Below are 22,613 nucleotides of genomic sequence, written 5' to 3'. Positions count from 1 at the left end.
TTTTTTTTTTTTTTTTTTGGTGGGAATTGGAGTTAAGACAGTGTCTTAAATTGGGTGATAAATTAATTTGCATGAACTACTGGGGCATTCAGTTAAATTACTTCATCAAATATGTGAATACATGTAATGGTTGCAAAGCTTTCATGCAGTATTCCCTCTCCCTCCTCCTCCCATCCCTTCCTGCCCAAAACAAATAAGTAAACATCTATAAACTTCATTTGGAATTACTGAATATAAAACTTGGATGTTAGAGGAACCTTTGGATTTATAATAAGACTGGTCTTCAGGGCTGGAACAACCCAGAGCTGCAAGGTTGCAGGTGTGAAACCTGGCCTTGAACTCTATTTCTGAATCCGCTGCCTGGAAGTGTTTCTGTAACCTGGCACATAGTAGGGGAAATGGAAAGAAAAGCAGCTACATAGGCATATCAAAAAGCCGTAAGGGCTTGCAACACTTGCTTACAAAGTATCATATCGGTAACAGCTGAGAGAACACACAGGGCTGCTACAAAATAGGTGTACCAGTATTAGCTGTGAAGAGAAAATCAGCATGATTGCTGTTTGCCATGTTGAATTTAAGTTAGTTTGTATTTCATCTTGCTGCAAGAATAGTTCCTGCAGTTCTCTGTGATCTATCACAGCTTTTCCCATCTGATGGCTCTGAGTAGGATGAGTGCTATGCAAAGTAGAAGTGTTTTTGAGCTACCTAAGAAAAAGCTCCACCTTTAACAGTGGATATGTGTAAGGTCCCGGTTTCTTACCAGATCATCAATTTCTGCTTGGAAAGCTTTGGGCCCATAGAAGGTACTTACTTTCTTGGCGGTATGGAACAATTTTGCTCCATGCTTTGTATACACAATATACATTGTCTGGCCATTGTTATACCTGTGAGTAATCTACTTGCTACAGCCTACTTGTTGCACAGTTATCTGAAATCAAATTTACCTATCATAATGTAGTAAACATCTCTTAACTTCTTTTCTTTTCAAATTATGTGTGTCAAATCTTCACACCAGATAATTGCCTTAGTATCATCACCAGTACTTGTCTGCTTTTGGTTTATCAAATCTAGAGGTTGTAGAAATGTTCAAAGTAAACACATCCACATGTGCGCATACCCACCCACCCCAGGAGTCAGAGGTGTAGGGAAAAGGAACTTGAATAGACTTAAAACTAAAATCTGAATTTAAAGAAGGAATGGGGAGTTAAGGAGAAAGGGTCAGTCTTTCCTTGAGGCCAAGCATTATTAAAAATCTCTGATCTCCTGTAATAATCCTTCATCTCTTTAATTCTCTACCCTCTACACACAGACATGCAAGGGCATATAATACTGTAAGAAGGCCAATTTGGCATTCTGAAAGACATTAATCCCAGGCATGGAAGTCACTGACATATCTTTGCTAGATGCCAGCTGTGCCCTGGCCAACCTCTGTTGGTTCAAAGTAAATGCTTTCACCCCGCACACAAGAGTATAAGTAGAATGAAGAATTGAAGCTATTCAGCTCTTCAGTCATCTTCCTATGCGTAAGAGAGCACATTTCACGGAATAAGGTGTTCCCTCACATGAGGTGCTCTTGCTTCCCTTTCACTGGTGACACAGGTAGAAGAGAAAATCTTGGAGTGAGGAGGGTGGTGAACTTTCTGGAAGGCTGATGCACAAGTTAGAAAATACAATGCTTCTTCCTGGTTTGCTCCCACTGTCTCAGTGTTTTTCATTTGGTTAGGAAAAAAAGGTTTCTTGTTTTCCATGAGCTCATGAAAGTCTTTGTCCTATTTGCTGCTCTTTTCCCCTCTTATTTTCTGTTTTCTTCTTTCAAAAGTTGCACTTAGTGCAAGGTGAATTACATTACTATCACTTCTTTCTTCCCCAGCTGTACTTGCAACATACTGAACCAAAGGGAGATTGAAGGAGTACTTGGGGGATATCATGGAGAAGTAATGATGGTGGGACTAGCTTGGCTAGAACTGCAGTCTCATCTAAGGCTGCTTGAGTGGGGGACAAGCGAATTAGCCTCAGAGACCATGCTAGTGGAAATCTGCAAGCAAGAAAAATGCTTGATGCTTGGCAGATTTGGTTATCCCACTGAGCAAGTGGATTTCTGTTCTGTAACAGGTGAAAATTCACCAATGAGTGCATTCACTTCTTCTGTCTCCCCAACCTGCTTGATGCTGCCTGTGTGCTGCACAGCCTCCTTGATCCATCCCCACAGCTTCCCTCTCACAGTGCAGCCAAGTCCAACCCTGAGCCGTTGCAAGATGCGTTTAAAAAAAAAAGAAAAAGTCTAAAAAAATTGCACTTGCAGACATCTAAACTTGCAGCATCAGAGGCATGGAAGAAAATGTTGACCTTATTACTTGAGGTAGCAAAATCTGTGTTCCTAATTGCTGCCTTTTAAATCATCAGCTGGGAGATTAGGAGGTTCTTCAACAAACATGTCACCTGGATGTTCAGTTAAAACAGCTGATAGAACTTCCTTAAGGGCTGCTTAGCTTGTTTTCAGTTGTCTTTTTAATAAGACATAGGCATCCTGCTTCATCCATCCCTCTGTTGAAGTCACTGTTATGGCAAAAGGAGAGAAGTGAACAGAATGAGGCAGGAGGCACAGCCAAGTGTCAGGAGCACAATGAAAATGTTTCAGAGAGGCTTTCTTATGAAAGACCCATCACATGCACAATGTGAGAACAGTTAGGTTAGTCTTTGTCATTATCGAAGTACCACACCATGGGTTGTGGCATTATTGGTGCGAAACTTCTCCTTTTATTAAGTCATGGGAAGTAATTGCAAGTGAAGTAAGCTAAATAGCAAGAGAAGAGACAATACCATGATATTATCTCTGTTTGAAAGCTCAGGAAAAGAGTTTTTGAACACCTTACCCTTTGGGGGTGGAATGACAGACATTTTTCCAACTAATCATTGGCTAAATTGTCAACACAATGTAAAAGAAAAGGAAACATGGAAAAATATTTTCATGGGCTTTGGGGTTTTTGGTGCCGTTTAAGAAGTGCTACTGAATTAGGGAACTTTTAGCTCTGATTATAACATTATAACCCTTTTTATGCTGCTTTATTTTTTCACAATTCTTGTTCTCGTTGATTAGACTGGAGCTGTTCTGTTGGTAGATTTCAGTACCAGTCTGGACCATAGGTAAATGTTGCCTGGACTTACAGAAACCCGAACCCCTCAGAGCTACCAAGAAACTATGAAAACTGTGGGACAATCCATTTATCTTAGTATTTGTCAGTTTTCAGAAAGTAGTTTCAGTTCTTCACTGCATTCTTCAGCCATGAAATTAATATGTGGCATCTGGCCAGCCTGGTAAGGCTGGAGGTTGTGTGTGGTTTCCTGCCAAGCAAGCTCTGGTAAAAAATGAGTAACCTTTGAGTTGAGATACTGCTTTTGTTAGTATAATATACACAATTCAAAAGAGGAACACAGGAACCTCTCTGCATGCTTGTATCTGGTTTCTGTTGTGTTTCGAAATTTAATTATGTGATATAAATTAACACCCCAAACTTGTATCCATGACTGCCTAGACCTGTTTTTCCACAGCTTGAGGAATCAATTGGAATTATTTATCCATTTTAGTTTTAGCTTGCTCAGTGAAAGGCTTGTCTACAATTTTATGTGTCTTTGGGATTTTATTGATGTAAAGAAGTAATCCAAGCAGTATTTCTCCTGGGTTTTGAGAGAGGACCTACAGTAAGCGGGATAGTTATTGAAATAATTGCTTGCTATTACAGGTTAAGTATATGTCTAGAGAGATGATGGTTTAAAATTGAACTTTGCATTTTAGAAATAAACAAAAAGTATCAAAAAGGAGGAAGAAAGGGACATGGTCCCAGATCCCCATTTGCCACTAAGTAACTTGCAGATGAGCACATTTCTTTCCCTTTCCTAGCTCCAACTCAGACACCCACCTTTCTGGCTACAATTCTTAAGTTGCGTCAGCCCAGTCTTGAGGCAAATTCTGTCTAGTGCAGTTTCCTCCTTTTTCTCATGTATCTGAATCATTATGGAGTTGGGAAAAACAATCTCTCTGCAGGAAAGCTACTTTGTGCCCAAGATAGACGTGTTTGTACATGCACGCATTTGAAAATATATCAAAGTTGGTCTTTAAGAAAAAACTGTAGTCAGCTCTAATAGTTGTGTTAATTTGTCTGAGAGAAAAAAAAAGTCGGTTTAGAGATCTAATTTTTAGTGCGTTTGTTTTGAAAGATAGCATGAAACTGATGAGTATGTTGGCTGTCGGCTGTCCATTTGCTCCATGAAAGCTCTGTTGGTTTTAGGGTGTATGAGTCTATGATGTCTAAATTTATCTAAGAACTAACTGCATGCTACAGCGGTACTGCAATATATAGGATTTGCTACATAATGAGGATAATGGATACTTTTTGAAAATGAAATGTGGTGATATAAAGCTATTTTTCTGAATGTTTGCATGAATCTGACCTCTCTAGTACCCATTATTTGGGAACAGTGAAATAACTCTCTTTTTTAGTTTTAGCATTCTCTAAGATTATTTTAAACCAAATAATAAATCATTATTAGTTTGCACTTACGTGATTTCTGTAGTTTGGAGGTGAGTAACAAACAGTTCTCTTGACCAGTTTCAGTGGTGTGATGAACAAAAGCACACAGTTTCTTAGTTTGCTGAGAAACACATGATTTGGCTTCGTTAGTTCAGAAAACTTTAAAAAGCTGAAGAAGTAGAAGGATGTTTGAGTTCACGTGGTGCTTGGTGTTGATTACCACAGGAGGGTTTGTACTGTAAGCAGGGAACAAAAGATGCAGCCCTGCATCTAGAAAAGGCTGTTCTTGACTGCAGCGTCCTCTGATAAACTTTGACTATCACATAAACCTTTCTCCATTCAGGTTAATTCTAGTTTTTCAGGAATGACTGAATCTTCTCTGGAGTGATTGGTACTTCTTATCTTGGGGTCACTTCAAGTTTTATTAACTGTGAGGGACAAATTCTTCTGTTACATTTTTCATACCTGTTTCCTGTGGACGCTAAAGCTCTAGCACATGGAACCAAGTTCTTGCTTTGCAAAGGATTTTTATGATACTTGCATTTCTTTTCTATCCCTGATCTATGAGATTCCTATTAAAATGAAAACATGGTACGTACCCACAAATTAACATAAGAGCAAAGCTGGTTTGTACTTGGTTAAACTCCTGTGTTATTGTGGGAAGTTAGCTATTTATGGTGAATGCATGTTTGTTATCTCAGAGCTGGATGCAGCTGTGATGCTGATAGGGGAGGATGGGTGGCTGCACAGCAGTGCAGCTGCTGCTTCCCCATCTCATGATGCAGAAAGTAGCAGACTTCAAGGTGGTAATACGGATTTTTGCAGCATCTTTAATTTACTTTCCTCAGCAATTCTCCCCATCACCCCTTGTCTACGACTAGACCTCTGTGACTCTGTCAAAGTGGGATAAGACATGTCTTTTGTCCTCTTATTTTGCCACAATTTGTGTATCCAATGAACACTTAAAACATACACGTCAGTTCTGTTCTGCCCATTATATGTATCTCAGAAGAAACTGTCATATATTCCTCGTTTACTCCAGAAACATTCACTTTCATAAACTGTTTTCATCCTCTGACTACCCTTAAACTATAAACTTTGGTTGCGATGTTGATGTTGAAGATTAGTCTTTCTTTTAATACTAAAGTATGTAATTTTTTAGTTTACTTAAGCAGAAGTTGGAAGAAAAACTCACTCAAGCAAGTAACTGATAGTGTTAGCTCTCTGTTTTCTGTAGTTTTTATTACAATTTTTATTTATTTATTTATTTAGAATTTTTGGGGTAAAGTGAGGATCTGATTATTGACACTCCCAAAGTATTTCAGATTTTTTCAACTTTGGATGCCAGCAAAAAATATTCTTAGACTAGCCAGATGGAAAAGGAGGGGAAAAGACAACTGGGAGACATGGCATGCTCAGTTAGGTAGAAGCTGAGTTCAGATTTCTGGTATAGAGGGTTTGAGAGCTTTTACTAACTGAGACTGAAACAGACAAAAGGGAGAAGGAATTGAGGGTTACATATTTGCTGGAAAGAGGCTAAAGGAGTTAAGTCTTAGTCGATATAAGTACCTTCTTACCTCGTGGGGATTTTTCATTATAAGAAGGGGTGACGCAAGGCAGGGAGGGGAGGAAGGAGGAATTTGGGCTGGAAACTGAATGGTAAGTAGTACCAGCTAGACACAACCAGTAAACGGTTAGGAACATCCTAAGCTATCTTATTTTCTAGGTAGGGCTGGTCTGAACTATGTAGAGCCATAAAGGCAAAGCATGGGTATCTGTTATAGAGGCACAGTGAAAGCTCTAAGGCTTGGATGAGTGTTGTGATTAGAAAAGTGAAACGAGAATATAATTTAGATTACAGCTTAAAAGGATCTGAGCAGTCAAAAATTTTAGTAGTATGCAAAAGGTGGTGAGAATGTGAAACAAGTTTTAACTCTGGGAGTAAAATTGGATCTTACAACTATTTGTATAGGATGAGGAGATGAATTGTAGAAGCAGCTTGGTGGCAACTCTAGAAAGGTGGCCAAGCTGAAGGCACTCAGAGGCTTCCCACAAGTGTAAAGAAAAAAAGGTGAAGACTTGATGGCTGGAGTGTCGACAAAAATTTTTGAGATGTCATACAGACTTACTGCTTTTATGCTGAGAATCCTCATGTTCTTCATCTGTTCTGGCACTCTTTGGCACCCGAAGATAAGAGAATAATGGGAGAGAAAAGAGAGGGGGACTGACATTCTTAGGGAGAGAAAAATGAAGGCATCAAGAACACCAAACTGTATGCTCAAAGAATGATATAAATGAGCTTTAAAAGAAATTGTATTTTCCTTATTTTATAGTGGAAGAGCTCATTAGAATTCAAGTGGTAGAAAAGAAGAATAGGAAGTTTCTGGAGCTCTTCTTCAGAAGGACCTATCAGTCCAATGTGATAGTCAGCCTTTTCATAGAAGTGGGAAATCTTGACAGTGCTGCTCACTGGAGAACAATAATGGAAGCAGAGGAGTGAGAGGAGAGGAACAGTAAAAATATTAGACACTCAGTGTTAGGGAGCCCCTGAATTCTGAGTTTAAATGAAAACTATAAAGCTGATTCAATTCCAGCAGTGTCCTTAATGCACTCTTTAATGAACAAATCATGTCAAAACTTTAAAGGCTTTTTAATCTCTAGCAGCTTAGGATCTTTACTGGCTCCACAAAGCAAAATACAGGAAAAGGGTGGGTGCATGGGAAGAGAAAATAGCTAGCAGTCAATATATGTTACAGGTTTTGAAGAATTGTTAAAAACAGCTTAGTTATGAAAATCAGTGTGGGATTTATAATCAGCAAGATCAAGCAGAAACCTTCACAGGTAGGACTGTTGCAAGGTGAATACTTTGAACAATGTGAAGCCATCTAACTTGTCCTAAAACAATTCTCTGGTCATGGGGTTGTATGGTTTGGCAATGTTGATTTTTAAAACATCTTGTAGCATTGCAAGAAGTTTGAAGAAACTGGAGGAATGCTAATGTAGTAGCAGTATTTAGAAAGGTAAATGCAAATCCTTGGTGATATATTTGATATGGGACAAAGTTAGGAGGAATTGCAAATAATGACAATGGTAGTCACATAGGAGTTGTGGTCATGTGCCAAGCTTCACCCATTCAAACAAACTAAGTTTGATTGTATTCAGAAGTGAATTTACAAATTTTAGAGGAAAAAGTTAGCCTGCGGCCACAGAATGAAGGACTACGTCTTTAAATATGGTGACTCTGCTCAGTCTGTGTTAGTCACAGTGGGCAACCGGCTCATCATAAACTATTAAATGAAAAGCAAAAGTGAAAAGAATGAAAAGCAAAAATGCAAAGAAAAAGAAAAAGTGGCAAAAAAAAGTGCCAGCCTTGGATGTACGAATGGGATTGATGAGTAGAGGTAAGTGGTGGAATTACTGCTCGATGTGGCTCTCATGGGATGACAATAAAAAATCATTAATTCAGATCAGATGTACACTCTTCAGAATGAATTCTGAGAGATTTTAACAGGTTTATAAAACAGGTGCATGATTTCAAAACTGCAAAATCCCTTACAGTAAAGGGTTTTGTGTTAAACTCAAGGAGATAGTTTAAGTACCTTCACACAGGACAAAAACCGGATGGGAGATGCTGTAATGATTAGCAATGCATATTACATGGGTCATGCCTGAAAATAGAGCCTAACAAAGTGAAGGTACCTGCATTAATCAGTGAGTATGTTAATTAGCAGCCAATTGATTCTCCATTATCTTTATCACCTGTAGATGTCTTCAGCCAAAGACTGTTTGGAAGATACAGTTTGGCCCAACATGAGATGGGCATTAATCAGAAGCATTTATTAAGCTTATCAGAGAGATAACTAGATACAATTTTATGGCTTCTGCCATGTACAGGAGTTATTAAAATTTCTGAAGTTAGCAAAACTTCTTGCCACTGATGAATGAAATCTTTGCAATCAGAGCAATAATGCTATATTTTGTAGACTTAGGTTTTGAGCATATATTGTTTTTAATCATGAAAATGTGCTAGATGATCATTAGTCATCTGTTTTTGCAGTTATACAGAATTGCTTTTTCCTGAATAAAGGTATTGTTTTACTTTACAGAAACAGATAATTGAAAACATCAGAAATGTAAAGAATCTTTGAACGTAGTTTTAGAGGATGTTCACTTAATCCCATGGAAATTAGCAGGCGTTTTCCTGCTATTTTATTTTTGAGAGTGCCATGCAGTATTGACTGTGAGGCAACACTAGTTTAGGAAGGATGGGAAGGAAAGTAAAATTTGACGGAGGATTTAACACACAGTTTCATTTATGATAGTCAAATGCAATTGCTTGTGTAGTGCGGTTTCCAATGTAGACTCTGCTGTGCATGACTGAAGTGTTTAGTTGGTTTTTTTTTACTTTTTCTGTGTGCTCTGAGAAACAATTCAACAGAAAAAACTCTGCTTTCTGTAGAGAGATGTGGTGAGTTGGTCAAATTAATAATATTAAAGAACAGATTAATATTCCTTTCTACTGCTGTTTTAATAATGTTAAAGTGAATGAATGGTTGAGGTAAACCATTCTAGTTTGCCCTTCTTGTAAGGTGTATGTAGTTTGTTAATCTGGGCTGCATTAATACTGCTACTTTGAAAAGAAATAGTGATGAATTAAAAGGACTAACATTTTCAGTTTTAAGGAATTCAGTTTCTTTATGAAGTAAAATTGCAATATTACTGTCTAATCTCTCAGATATTTATCATTGCGACACGTACATCTGCAAATGGGATGTAATTAATTAGTTTTTACCTGACACTCCTATGGTTCTCATGTCATGTAAATGTGAGTGGCAGCATGGTGGCCTGGGTACAGCAAGGAGGTGTGAGGTGAGCAGGATTGGGCTGGAGTGCAAGTGACTCACTTTCCCAAGTTAATGTTCTCCTCCTCAGAGCTTATCATACTTTGTTACTACAGGCTAATTTAGATCCTTAAATTAGCAGCTGCTTTAGAGAGAAATTTTCAGCTGATCACTTTTATAATTTTGGTGGTTTTAGTTGCGTGTCATTTTATTCTCTAGGGAAGTTGTTCTCTGAGACTTGCTGGAGGGGGTGAGGACAAGATGGCTGGGGAAGCAGGCAAGTAGTTCTTTGTAGGCTTTCTACTTTTGAAGCAGAAGGAATTGAACTGGTTGAGGCAGTAATAAAGTTGTGAGAAGGATTTTTATCCAGTGAAGGTGGCTTTTCATTGTCTACATTTAATTGTTGTTGTATTTTTAATTAATGAAGCAAAAAGTAAAAAATGAAATAATTGCAACAGTACTGCTTAGCTTGGTGGAGTAGAATGAAGCTCAGTTGTTCACTGTGCAGAAGCTAATTAATTTGGAATTAGAAAGTAATATTGTACAGGACTTTGTTGTGTATAGTACTGTATGTAGGAGATACAGCTTGTCAAACAAGCGCGACATTTTAACAGCTTTTGATCATTTTATTGTGATGCTGTGTTAGGACTTGGTGGCTTATTTTTTTTCCCCAAAGCTTTTGGCCCCAGAGGAACAGAACTCTTTTACCAAGACTGTGGGGTCAGTGGTATCTAATCTGCTCTAGAGGGACTTGTATGGTGTTATTTAGCAGGGCTGTGGGCCACGTTCATGAGTGCAAGTTGGGAGCAGGATGAACAGAGGAGGAAAGGAAAGGTTGCAGGGACCCTTGTAAGGGGTGGCTGGAAATGACCCACATTACTGTTAAACGTTAATATTCTGAAATCAGCCACAGGCCCTATTTGAGACTGCAGGCTTAACTGTGCTGGGCATTTCAATGTTTGCAATCATCCTTATTTCGTACACCTCTCCTTTAGAATTTGTAAAACATACAGCTGATGTTGAAATAAAAATTTTAAAGGGCAAAACTGTGGGTGAAGTTAGCTTTTCAGTGAAGAACATGCTGCTTGGCTAGATGTGTTGGCGTGGTTTGCAGGGAGTGCTGTGACACATGAGTAACTTTTTCTTACTGTCTGTGGGATAGGAATGATGTTCCTTTAATGTTTTATTTAGCAATCATATCTCAATGTGTTGCTTCCTGAGTGATGTTCTAAGAGTACCCTATGAAAACAAATAGTAGACCAGAATACAATGAATTCTCTTAAAAGTAACACCATTAAAAAGGGGTAATAAAATAATATTCTTGGGTATTGTGTGTTTTGTTAGAGATCTCCTGCTTAACTCCTGCCTATTCTAACCTTCCCATGTTTCATTGTTTCATGTTTGATAGGATTGTGGTTATGGATTGAGAGCGATCATCTCCTCAAATGTGTATTAATTTTTTTTTGGAGACTTTGTTTTTAGAGAGGTGTGCAAAGGTGTATGGCCTAGGCTATTTTGTTGTCTGAAGTGATACATTTGTCTAAACACCACACCCCCCACCCCCCACCCCCACCCCCCCATAATCTAGCATTTCATCCATGTAAAAAAAAAATAATGTTGAAAAGGGGACCAGGAATACATTGGGTTGTGAAGATAGCTTGGTGACAATGATGGAGGAAATTATGGAATGGTACCTTTTGGGGAAATGCTGGGGGATTGCTTGTGTTCCAAAATACCCTGTGAAGATGGGACAGGAAGGTTTCTTCTTGTGTATATTTCAGGACATGGTTACCAAAGCAGCTTCTCTGGCTCATGAGAAGATTCTCTTAGCATCCTTCTGACTTGTGCTCTCTTTTCTAGCTGACAGTCACAGCTGTCCCAGAGAAGACACCCCAACTGGGAGCATGGATTCTCTTTCTTCCCAGTCTCCGACACTTGCCTTCTCTAGTAGTCCCCCCGGGGTCCTGGATGGAAATCACCTTATTATGGACAGTGGGGATCTTACAGGCTGGACAACAAATCTGTAAGTAACCTGAATATTAAGTAATGATTTTTCCACTAATATCATTGTACACATGAAACACGTTCCCCTTTTCAGTTTGGTGGTGAGTGATTTTTAGAAATTACGTATAATCGTGTTTGTTCTCTTCTGCTACAAAATGCTATGTGTTTACATGTTGTGGTGGATCTTAGAGGGTACTTGAATGTTTGTAGGAAATAAATGTTCTTTTTCTATGGAAACCTAGTGCATTTTACTGTAACCTGTTATAAAATGTTAGATGTTTTTTATTTAGGCAATGAATATGTAAGTTATTCTCTGTATGATGTATTACCCTAGTTTTATTTTGAGACACTGTTAAGCTAGTGTCTAAACAACTTGGATGCAGGGCTATTAAGATTTAGGGCCAAATTTGGGGTTCAGATAAATACACTGTAATGAGTGTGTGCTCAGGTGCTGTTTAAGAATTTTCTTAAGAAATTAAAAACCTATTTTCCAATGAAAGGTGCAGTCTGTCACTTTCAGTAGACTCTGTAGATGTTCAGTTTTTAAGCATGACTTCAGTTTAGCAAAAACGGACATTACAATGTTCATGCTATCTCTGTAATACATATTCAGGTTTGATATGCAAAAAGCTGAACATAACTTGTTTTTTAAATCAGAAGTTGAACTTGAATTGAATTCTCTGGTTTGCTATTCATACAAACTTTAACATATCAAGACAAAGTTTTCCAGCCTTAAGTGCCAAGAAGATGGAAGAATTTCTGGAGAAAAGATTTGTTACAAATATTTTCCATAATAGCATTCTGAGTAGTCTATTCTGTGGATGAAGCAAGTGTATAAAATATATGTGTAGGTGTATGTAACGCATGAGAATATATAGATAGCCATAATGGGTTTATATTTCTATATGCACATATGAATAATTAACTGCTGATTAGAGTACTTATTAGCTGGAGCAATATTTTCTCATATGTACTGAAAGAATTCCGGATTTTATAGGTATTTTACATAAATGTTGTTTTTTCAGTAGAGGACTGAAGTTACTCCTTCCTCTTGTACTGCCCACTAGTAGTGGGTAGGATTACCAGTAAGCTATATTTGACAAAAAGAGGTGCATCTGTAGATGGTATAAAACTGGAACATCTATGAAAGCGAGCATAGCTAATCAAGGAAACGTAGGGATAGCAGAACATTGCTAATGTCACTTTAGAGTATAAAAGGTGGTGTTTTATCAAGAGGGTTCAGGAGCTTTAGGTGTTTGAAGGAACTTTGCATTTTTTGCATTTGTTAATTTTCATCAAAAATTATACTGTACTGCTGTTTTGGAAACTTTCAGATGGCTTGAGGTTTTGCACTCATTTGGAAACAGTACTTAAACAGTTCTGTTTGGAAGGGAAAAAGTGCATGGTATGAGCGTCTAGATCAGCGGTCCTCAAACTTTTTAAACAGGGGGCCGGCGCACGGATGAAGTGGCAGGCAGTCATCTGCGGCTGTTTGGTTCCCCCCCCAACCCCTGGCAGGGGGGGTCTGTAAATACCAGGGGCCGGATTGAGGACCCTGGGGGGCTGTATCCAGCCCGCAGGCCATAGTTTGAGGACCCCTGGTCTAGATCATTTGTCAAAAGCAGTTTCTTTCTTCTGCTCACCTGTCTGTGAAGTTTACTTAAGAGCTACCTCTGTAACAAGCTTGGACAGTGACGGAGAGTAGTCTGTGAATGGTACATTCTTTCTTTCCTCTACTTTCTCAACTCACAACGGCTTCTTTTCACCTTCTAATTCTGATGACGCAGAGGGCCTTGCCTTAACAACAACTACTACAAAACCCCAAACCAAATTAAACCCCCCACCATCCCAACCCCCAAACCACCTCACTGTATTAATGGCAGGGGTAGATGTCACCTATGGAAGAATGTACTTGGTGGGCTTCAGCAGTCATTGTACATCATGGGAACCTGTGGGCAGGGAATGGCGGTGGTTGTCTTGTCGTTGTGTAGCTGTGGAGCTCTCTCAGCTCCAGGAAATGTAGCATTGGCAGTTGAACTCTGCTTTGGTCACAGACAATTCTCATAAACTGGACTACCCCAGAATTAGGTGGAGAAACAATCCTTTCTGTTTGTGCAGGATTTCAAAATGTTTTGCATTTTGTGCCAAATTGGAACAAAAGCAATTCTTAAAGTCTCGGTATCCTCTCTAAAATGGTATTGCAGATCTTCATTGAGCTACAGTAAATACCACGCTGAGTCTAGGGGAGATGGAAATAGAAGAGGATCTGGTTTCTCAAGTTTCTGCTGATGTTTATAACACATGGGTGTTACTTGTAAGAGATTGATCACTACGGAGTTATGTAGTCAACAAGGTGATGGTGACTTCTTTGTGGTAGAAGAATTGCTTCCATTGTTTCCCCTGGGAGGGATGTTGCATTGTGGGTCAAGATATGTCAGATATTCCAGGGCTGGTTTATATCAGTAGTTTGCTTTAAGCAAGAACACGTGATAGATAGCAAGAATACTTTTTGTGATATTTGTTTTCAAGAAAGGAAGAGCATGTTTTTTCCTGAAAGATAGCTGTTGTCACCATGATGTTTCCTGGCAGAGTTTTTTGTGATGCATGCCCTTTCCTTGTCCCACCTTTAAAAACAAAAGGAGCTACAGCTTCCAGCATGGTGAGGGGAGCACCAAATGAAGGCAAATACAGTCTCGCCTCCTGGCTGGCACTGGGAGGGGACTGATAGCCAGAGTGGTGAAAGAAGTGAAGAGTGCAAGGGCTGTACCACTGATTTGAAATGTCTCACAAAGCCCTGACTGCTCAATTGTCATGTCAATATTTAAAGATGTACTATGCATACGGTGTAACTGGAAGGTGATGTTTCACATATGTGCCATTTTGAAGCCCTGCTAAGCTGTTGGTTTTCATGTCTATAAGTGTATGTCTGCCTGATGCTAGCTTTTCTTTGAAAGCTCTGTGTGGATCAGACATATGCCCTGTGTTGTCATGTACTGCTGTAAGGGTGAGCAGAGAGCTGGGTGATGGTTAGTTCTTACTGCCCACAGCAGGGGTGGCTCTCAGTGGAGACCCAAGTTTGCGGTTCTGAGATTATCTTGCACCCTAAACTTTTTTTCAACCTTTTTTCTGAAGATATTTTTAACTTCACACTTCCATCTAGAGCCAAATACTAAAAATAAATACATTTATTTTTACATACACTCTGTGGTAGAACATAGAGCTTTTTCCCCCTGTCAATCACAAAATTACAGAATCATTTGTGTAGACACAGGATTCAAATTCCAAATAGCTCAGAATAGGCAAATTACTTTTTCTGCTTGATGAAGTACTGTGCGATAAACATGTATTGTTTGAAGACCTGTTCTATCCATGGATGCTTAGCATAATCTCAGATATAGACTGATAATTATAGTAGTGAGCTGGACGGAGTATTCCTGCCTTGTAGTGCTCTCCACTGGTATGGGCATTTTTTTCCCTTTAAGGCAGAGCAGCAATGGCAATCTCCGTTTAATGTTAACCAAAGCATTTGCATTATTTCTTTTTCCTCTCTGCTTTAAAAGTTCGTACTTGCCCTGAAGCTACAGAATTAACGTTGTACAGCCATCTGTCTTCCTCAGGTTCCACTGGAACCACTGTCAAAGTCCACTTTGACAGAGCTCCAGGTGATTACTGTTTCTGTAAGGAGAACATGTTTCAGACTGTTTTGGGACTGATGTTGGTCTAGAGTCACCACCAGTACATTCTCAAAATGCTCTTTATTTCCCCTCAAAGCCACAGTAGTTCTGAGGGGAAAAAAAGAGTTTGTGTTAGATACGCCCAGTTCCTTGCACATTCCTTCTAATTCAAATTGCCACCATAGCCAGCATTCTGAAGGTAAGCTGTATCTTCTAGATGAAATGCGGTTATCAGTATAGACATTCTTTAGCAGTTTTCTTTGGTCTGTATCTTATGCTATATGAGACACTGGAAAATAAGCAATATTCCCTGTTTTGGGTATTTGTCAAAAGCAAATTTTGTAAAGTAGAACGCATAAATACATATTTGTATTATGTATTATACATAATGATATTTGCCACCTTGTGCCTTTGTTTTAACAAGTAGGTCATGTATTGTAACATTTTGTTCCCTCCATATAGAATAGTTATATTTTGTGAGTTGCCCATAATATTATTCTGACCTGGATTTAAATAAAAACCCCCAATCCTAAGCAAGCAAACTTCCAACCATCTTTTATCCATAGCCATCAGTTTCCCCCAAACTGTTGTCTACCCTACAATTGCAAATTACCTGGGGAGTTTAGACCCCACAATCCGTCCTTTGCTCCTTCCTTCAGACTTGCTTCAAACCCTGGTTGATCTGAGGAAGGGTTATTGCTAATCTCTCGTGGTGAATGAATTTGTGTTTTCTTCCTCTCTTTTTCTTTCCTAGTAATATTTTTGCTATTCCGTTCTGGAAGCTGCTGCAGGTTGCTGCTCCCTGCCGATTCTGTGGCAACAGGCAGTCAGTTGGCAGCTTTGGTAAAGAAAAGTGTTCATATAAATGTGTCACCAGAAGCACCAGGAATCTGCTGACAATAGATAAGGGGAAGACAGAGTGAAAAGGGGAAGGGTGAATAAATAAAACACCATGCTGGAAATTCAGAAAATAAAATGAGTTGACATACAAAACTGAGCCATCAAACCAAGAGTGAGGGGAAGAGGAGGACAAAAATGTGATGTGTATTGGCAGGTGTTATGGATAGCTCTTGAAGTGCAGTTGAACTGTGGAACAGTAGTTGATCTTCCCTTTTACATGCAATTGAAAACCAGTGTTACATGGTTTGACTTTCACCCTATTATATTATGGCTTTACACATGCAAGCAATGTATAGATACAGTGATAGTGATAGCTAAACTAGGTGTATATACATGTGTGTCTAATACAATGTACTTTTCTTGTATAGATATATTTAAGTTAGAATTTGTAAAAAAGAAATTTTTTCATTAATGTCATCTTGTAGTGAAGTAGGTGATAGTGTAAAAGATACAATAACAGACATGAAGTGATATAATTCAATTAAAAAACGGCAAGGGCAACTTTTTTCTGCAGCTGTTGTGGTTTGGTTGTAAAATTTACTAGACTTTGGTTACCTAGATCAAAATTATTTTAAATTTTCAGCCTGTTTTATATATTGTTTAGGTACTATTAAAATACTTTTTTCCCCAGTTCTGTTTTATTATGCATTAGAAATTACTACTTTTGAACATAGCTTTGGGCTTTTTGATATTTATAACTAACCTACTCTATGCCAAAAAATGTTATTATGGTAATTGATATCTCTTTGAGAAATAGAAGCATATCTTGTCTTAAACCATAGGACCTTGCATTTGAATCCATCTGAAGTTCCAGGCCCTGCAACAGATTTTCTTCAGAGAAACTATTACTTACGCTGTTTTGGTTGTATGGCCTGCACACACTTTGTTCCCCGTGCATTTTGATTCTCTGAATCTGTGTAAGGTTTGGGCATGCCCTCCTTTCATTCTCCTCCTTCCAATGTCTGCACCTCCTATGACTCTTCTGACTGAGGTGCTACTTTTTTACATCTAGGTTAGGTGTTGAACTCTTGCTCCTGTGTCTGTTCTCGTACATGTCTGTGTGCTCACACCACTAACTGTTCTTTATTCTGTGGTGCTGCTTTGAGAAGAGGTTCTTCCCTACAGCTGTACAGCCTATATGCTCTAATCCTAACAGAAGGGGTCATACATAAGGCAGCTATTTCCTATTATTTTAGAGGGAAAGGAGATCATGCCTATTACTGGTCTTCAGAATACTGAATTGTCTTAATTTAACAATTCAGGCTACCTGTAGTAATTCCAGAATTCCAGATTAGTTTTCTTCATCTTGACCTTCAGTAATCAGGGTGGTGGTGTTTATCAAGCTCTTCACTGACTTCCCAGTGGGCCAGAACCATTTATTGATACAAGGTCTGTCTTATTCAGCCTTTCCCAGAGTGCTGGCTATGGTGGCAGCTCACCTCCAACCACCTCAGTGTAGGTTTGTTTCCCTTACCGTGATGACTGAGCTGTTGAAAGTGGATTACAAGTCATGTCCTAGGACACTGTGGACTGCCTTGTGTCTGTCTTCACTCAACCTCAGAATGAACCAAAAAACCTGAACACTTGGTATTCCCTAGACTTTGGTATGTGTTGTAATTAATCTTTCTGAGCATCTTTTTTTCTGATAAGGAAAGAAAGATTTGTTACTGTTACTGACCCGTTGTTGTCATGAGATCTGTTTGGGTTTATAGCACAATGCCCTATGCTAGGGCTTATCTACAGAGTTTACAGACTTACCCCTCACTGCTGGGTTTTCAGAATTGGGTCAGTCTTCCTTTTTGGTTGGAAGTCCCCTACCTTATCTGCATGATCTCTTCATTCAGATCATGAAAACTAATGTCTTGTTCCTCAGCTGAAGAGTTCATTTTTGGGATCTGAGACTGCAGGGTCTTTGGGTTTCCTGGGGAAGTGGAACATGGTGTGACTTCTGATGGCTCTTCTGGATGGAATCATGCTACGGGACGTGGGTAGCCTTCCTCAAGGTGATGATACTGTCTGTAACTGTTTACCTTGCCCCCTTCTCTTTCCCTCTGTAGGCCTTTGGGATTTTGCATCTGGAGGGGATGGAACGCATCCTGTCCCTCAAACCTCTTCACCAAGTGTGTATATGAGTGGGGGTGCATGGCTTGTTAAAGCAGTTATGTTTCTGGGCTCAGACTAGTAAGATTCATGGTTTTCAGACTGAATCCCACCTTGGATGCTGCTGTAGGAGCATGTAAGTTGCAGCCCTGACAGTCCAAATACTGAAGGTACTCAAAACCCAGAGGAGAAATAGAAGCACCAGTGTAAATGGCTTGGAATACGCAAGGATCTCGTGGCAGAGGAAATAATCCAGTCTTTCTTTTCTTTCCTTCACAGTTCTTCTTTATTGATTCTCCTGGCACTGAAATATTCTGTTATCCAGCTCAGTGATGTATATGTGATACACTATGGGCATCATCTCTGGGTTTTTAATATACACAGAGGCTTTCAAAATGGTCATGAAAGCTGTGCTGTGCCGCATCCTGAGTGCTTTCAGGGTCTTTGTGACCAGGTTGTGAAGAAGCTACTCACTCTTCGTGAAGTTGCAGGCTGTTCAAATTCCCAGTGTGGAAACTGATGTTAAAAGAGCCATCAGATGGCAAGGGAGGGCAGAAATAGTGGTGCTCTGCACGTAACAGAAGCCTTGGAGATAGTTATTAATTTTGTTTGACTGCTGAATGAATTCCTGTCAGCCTTGTTATATCTACATCAGTAGAACTGCATCTGTAGTCTCCTTAAAATTGAAATAGTTTCTTTTGGTACTTTCTGGCAGTCGTGTGAATTTGCAGTTTTACATAAATGATGAGTGACTTCAGTTTCCATGTCTTGAAAACTTTTTATAATATCTAATATCATCATCTTATTTTATTAAAAGAAATTGCTTTAACAGCTGTTTGGTCATTGTGCTTATTTTGCAGTTTGGTTTTGTTTCAGCTGCCACCTCTTCAGTGACTCAGCAGTTTGAGAGTGGGTTTAGCAGAGCAGGCACTTCTTTTTGTACCCTTTTGTTATGCAAGCAGAGCAATAGCCCTCATTTTGCAGCTCCTTTGAAATGGGCATAATATAAATTAGTCATGTGGTTCATACAAGATAGACCTTGCCATCTCCTTGTCTTCCAGTGGGGTAGGCAGCTGGGCTTGACAGCAGCCCCGCTGTTTGAGCACGGGTTAAGTGGTATGTGTGCTCAGAGCAGGGAGAGTTGTGGGTGCAACCACTGTGATGAGCTAAGTTTTTCTGGTTTTTTTTCCCTTCTTTTCATTTCTTTTCCCTTCTCCTTTTTTTGTATCATTCCAGGGATCACAGCCCCCTCATTATTATTATTTTTTTCAAAAAGGAATGGCAGTATTCTATAAGCTTATTGGATGTACATACTTCATTTTTGCTTTGTCTGAATTATCATTTAAAAATGCTTTAACTTAGCTGCTGTAGTCATTAGCTTCAGATTTACCAGACTGGCAGGAAAGATCATTTCACTAATGTTTTAGCTGCTTCACTGAGACCTCACAATCCAAGTTTAACAAAACCTCTATTTCAGTGCTGGCTAAAGTGTTCTGTATAAACGAGGGTTCAGGACTTTAGCACGCATGTTACAATCTTTAAATTTTGGAGGTGGAGTTTCTTTTCAGAGGGAACACAGATGAGGAAATGCTGCCCTTCTGTTTTGTCTCCAGCTTTGCTGCAGCTATGGACAATTTCTAGAATTTTGTCCATGTGTTTTTTTGCTCCCCAGCCTCACCAAGGCATAGGGGTTTTAACATGCGGGAAGATGATTGTCTGGTGGTAGAGAGTATTGGATCGCATATCGAATCAGAAATAGCCAACACCTTTTGATATACTGTGTCATCTTATAATGAAACCTCTTAAGAACACTTTCATTGAGTTTGTCAGCCAAACACTGTGATACCACAACCATGGGGCTGCCAAACTCATCTATGAAACAACCCTTTTTTTCTCAGGAGTTGCAGTGTAGGTTTTTTTCACAGAGTCTCTTCTTCACTCTCAAGATAAGAGGCTGCTCTTTAGCTGTGTTACCTTAGGAACCAGCCAGATAAACATCCAATAAAATCTTGTTTTCAGGAGTTTGTTTCTGAATATCAGTACAAAATCTCTAGCTTATTTTCAGTAAGGCCATTTCCCCCTCCTCCCTTCTCCCAGTGTTCACTATGTCAGACAATAGCATTTTTTCTCAAAGAGAGATGGTGATGTTAGGCTTTTTTTTTTTTTTTTTTTTCCCCCTTCTTCTTTCTTTCTCTCCTCACAGGAAATGCATTCCCTTCGTTTTAGCCCATAGGAGAAAGTATTTTTTCAATGTACCTTCTTAAAGTTGAGATGCTATATGATAAGATACGTAGTGCTTTCTAATATGTCATCATCTTTATAAACAAAGCATGCAAAGCTTTATAGCAAGGTAACTTTGCTACCACAAGAATCTTTTCAAGAAAAAAAAAATATCCAGCAGTTTATTGCTTACACATACAACATTGGGACTGATTTTTACTATCGAGTAAAACCTTCTTTTTTAATAATAAAATTAAATGGTTCCTGAGATAGCCAAGTACAGTAAATAAATAATAATTAAAAAACCCCAAACCCTGAAATTCTAGAATGTGCTTAATACTTTAAGTTGGGATTTGGGTTTTTTTTCCTTCTTAAATATGGTGAAACTATTGCTATTGAAAAATGTCCTGTCCCACCCCCCGCTGTATCTTAGAGGATGATCTCTTGCTCGGTAACTAGGAGCTGAAAGTGACAGGCAAATTCGGGAGCTGTGCTGCAGTGATTTCACTACAGCTGATATGTATTAAGGGAATTAATCAAAAAGTGGGGGAGGGAACAGCCCAGTGCTCCATGTACCTGCACTTCTGGAGCATTTTTCCATTAGAGCTGTTGGAATGGCTCAGATTTCATAGAAAATCTGCTAGTTTTCATATGCTTTTATATAATGCTGACTGGTAAAGGACAGTGTAGTCTTACTAGTTGGTAGGTTATCCTTCTTGTTGAGTCCTGTAACTTGAGAAATAAACGTGCCATGACATGGATCTGAACATTTTATTTCATCTTCTGTTCCTTTATTCGCATGCCTTTCCTCCTTTTTTCTTTTCTCGGCAAGTCTCAGTGAGAAATCATCTGGTATTTATTCCAAATATTCTTATGAATGACCGTTGCTTTCCTGGGTCAGAGGGTATCTTTTGTGTCTTCTCTGTTCTAAGTATTGTTTTGAAATCATTAATCCTGTGACTTGCAGGTGGTGTGTGTTGTTCTAGAGCTGATCAAGTAAGTTGCATAGATTAATATGATGCATGTTTCAATGAAATATTTAATATGTGGAGAATTTTATTATTCACTTGTTGAAAATCAAACAACACCCATCTGAGGTATGCACTAGAGAAGACCACTTGGTAGAATATTCTTGAATTGTGCTTAGTTTGCATTAGAGGCATTTTAATACTCTTCAGGCAATATACTCGGAGTATTATTTTTCTATTTTCTGTAGTTTTACCGCTTTCAGAAGTGAGCCTGACACCAATCTTAATGTTGGAATTGATTTGAATTGAATAAAAAAGAGGACAAGGAAAATGGTTTTTATTTAAATATCCCGATTGTTTTAAGTATAATAGTTTAGTCTATGCAAGTAGGATACTTTTTTTAGTTCACTTTTGAAAAACTTTTCTCTTAGGTTCACCTCTTATTTTACTGAGTTAAAACGTAATTCTGCACCTGAGGGAGAAATAATCTACTTTCTAGCAAACTTTTATAAACCTTACGGTACCATTCAGAAATGTTTTATCCTCAGTATTTAGAGAAAATAATAGAAATGCTAGTGTTCACTTTTAGTTTTTTGTTGCTGAATAATGTCACTTCTAGCTGAAGGTTTTTGTTTTACCTGAGGAAAAGTTTTCTATGATTAGCTAAAAATGGAAAAGGACAAGTTCAAGTAAAAGTAAACAGCAAAATTATGTAGGTGCTCATCTTCAGAGGTGTGTAATTATTGGAAGATGTAAATAATTGTATAGTGGAAGATTCAGAAGTGGTGAAGCAGACTAGATGTCCTCTTCTCAAAGTTTAGCGAGAAATATGTTGCTAGTCAGCACAGTACAGTTTTAATTCAGTTTTTTACATATGATTCCTTCTTTTATTTGGTAAATGTGATAGTTTTAAAACCAGAGCACGTTTTGATAAACCCTTTTGGTTATGATTCCAGCACATCTAAGTTTCATTTTTATTCATGGAATTAACTGTAGAATGCTGTTTTTCATACACTGTGAATTCCAGTTTTCATCCAAATGCTGCCTGACACAGATCCAAAGGAAAAACTATTGCCTTGTTAAATAAGGAATGTGCCATTCACCATGTTATAATGTACTAAATTTAAAAATTAATAATAAAAATAAATGTCTGCTTAACTATGTAATTGCTAGAATGACTATGAGATATATTGGCTAGGAAAATCAGTCTGTGAAAGTTGAATTTGGTTGTAAACCATGTTGTGCAAACCAACAATAGTCATTCTTTCTTCTAGAAATTAAATGTCCCAGTGAACATGAAGGCTAAATTCAGCTATGTAAGTTAGGTTTCCTGCTTTCTTTTATTGATTTACAATTATTGTTGATCCTTTTTTTGCT

The 22,613-nt window shown here is 38.5% G+C and overlaps 1 protein-coding gene across 1 annotated transcript in view; it reads left to right on the top strand.

The window, feature by feature from the left end:
* Positions 1–22,613, top strand: part of ARHGAP10 (Rho GTPase activating protein 10) — a 155,070-nt gene that overhangs the window by 119,595 nt on the left and 12,862 nt on the right. The window contains exon 20 of the mRNA XM_037396443.1: positions 11,231–11,393. Coding sequence (XP_037252340.1) covers positions 11,231–11,393 — 163 coding nt within the window. The remainder of the gene's footprint in view (positions 1–11,230; positions 11,394–22,613) is intronic.

Source organism: Falco rusticolus, chromosome 1 (genome assembly GCF_015220075.1).
Source record: "Falco rusticolus isolate bFalRus1 chromosome 1, bFalRus1.pri, whole genome shotgun sequence".
Taxonomy (NCBI): Eukaryota; Metazoa; Chordata; class Aves; order Falconiformes; family Falconidae; genus Falco; species Falco rusticolus.
The sequence above is the reverse complement of the archived record's forward strand: the minus strand, read 5'-3'. Positions and strand labels throughout refer to the sequence as shown.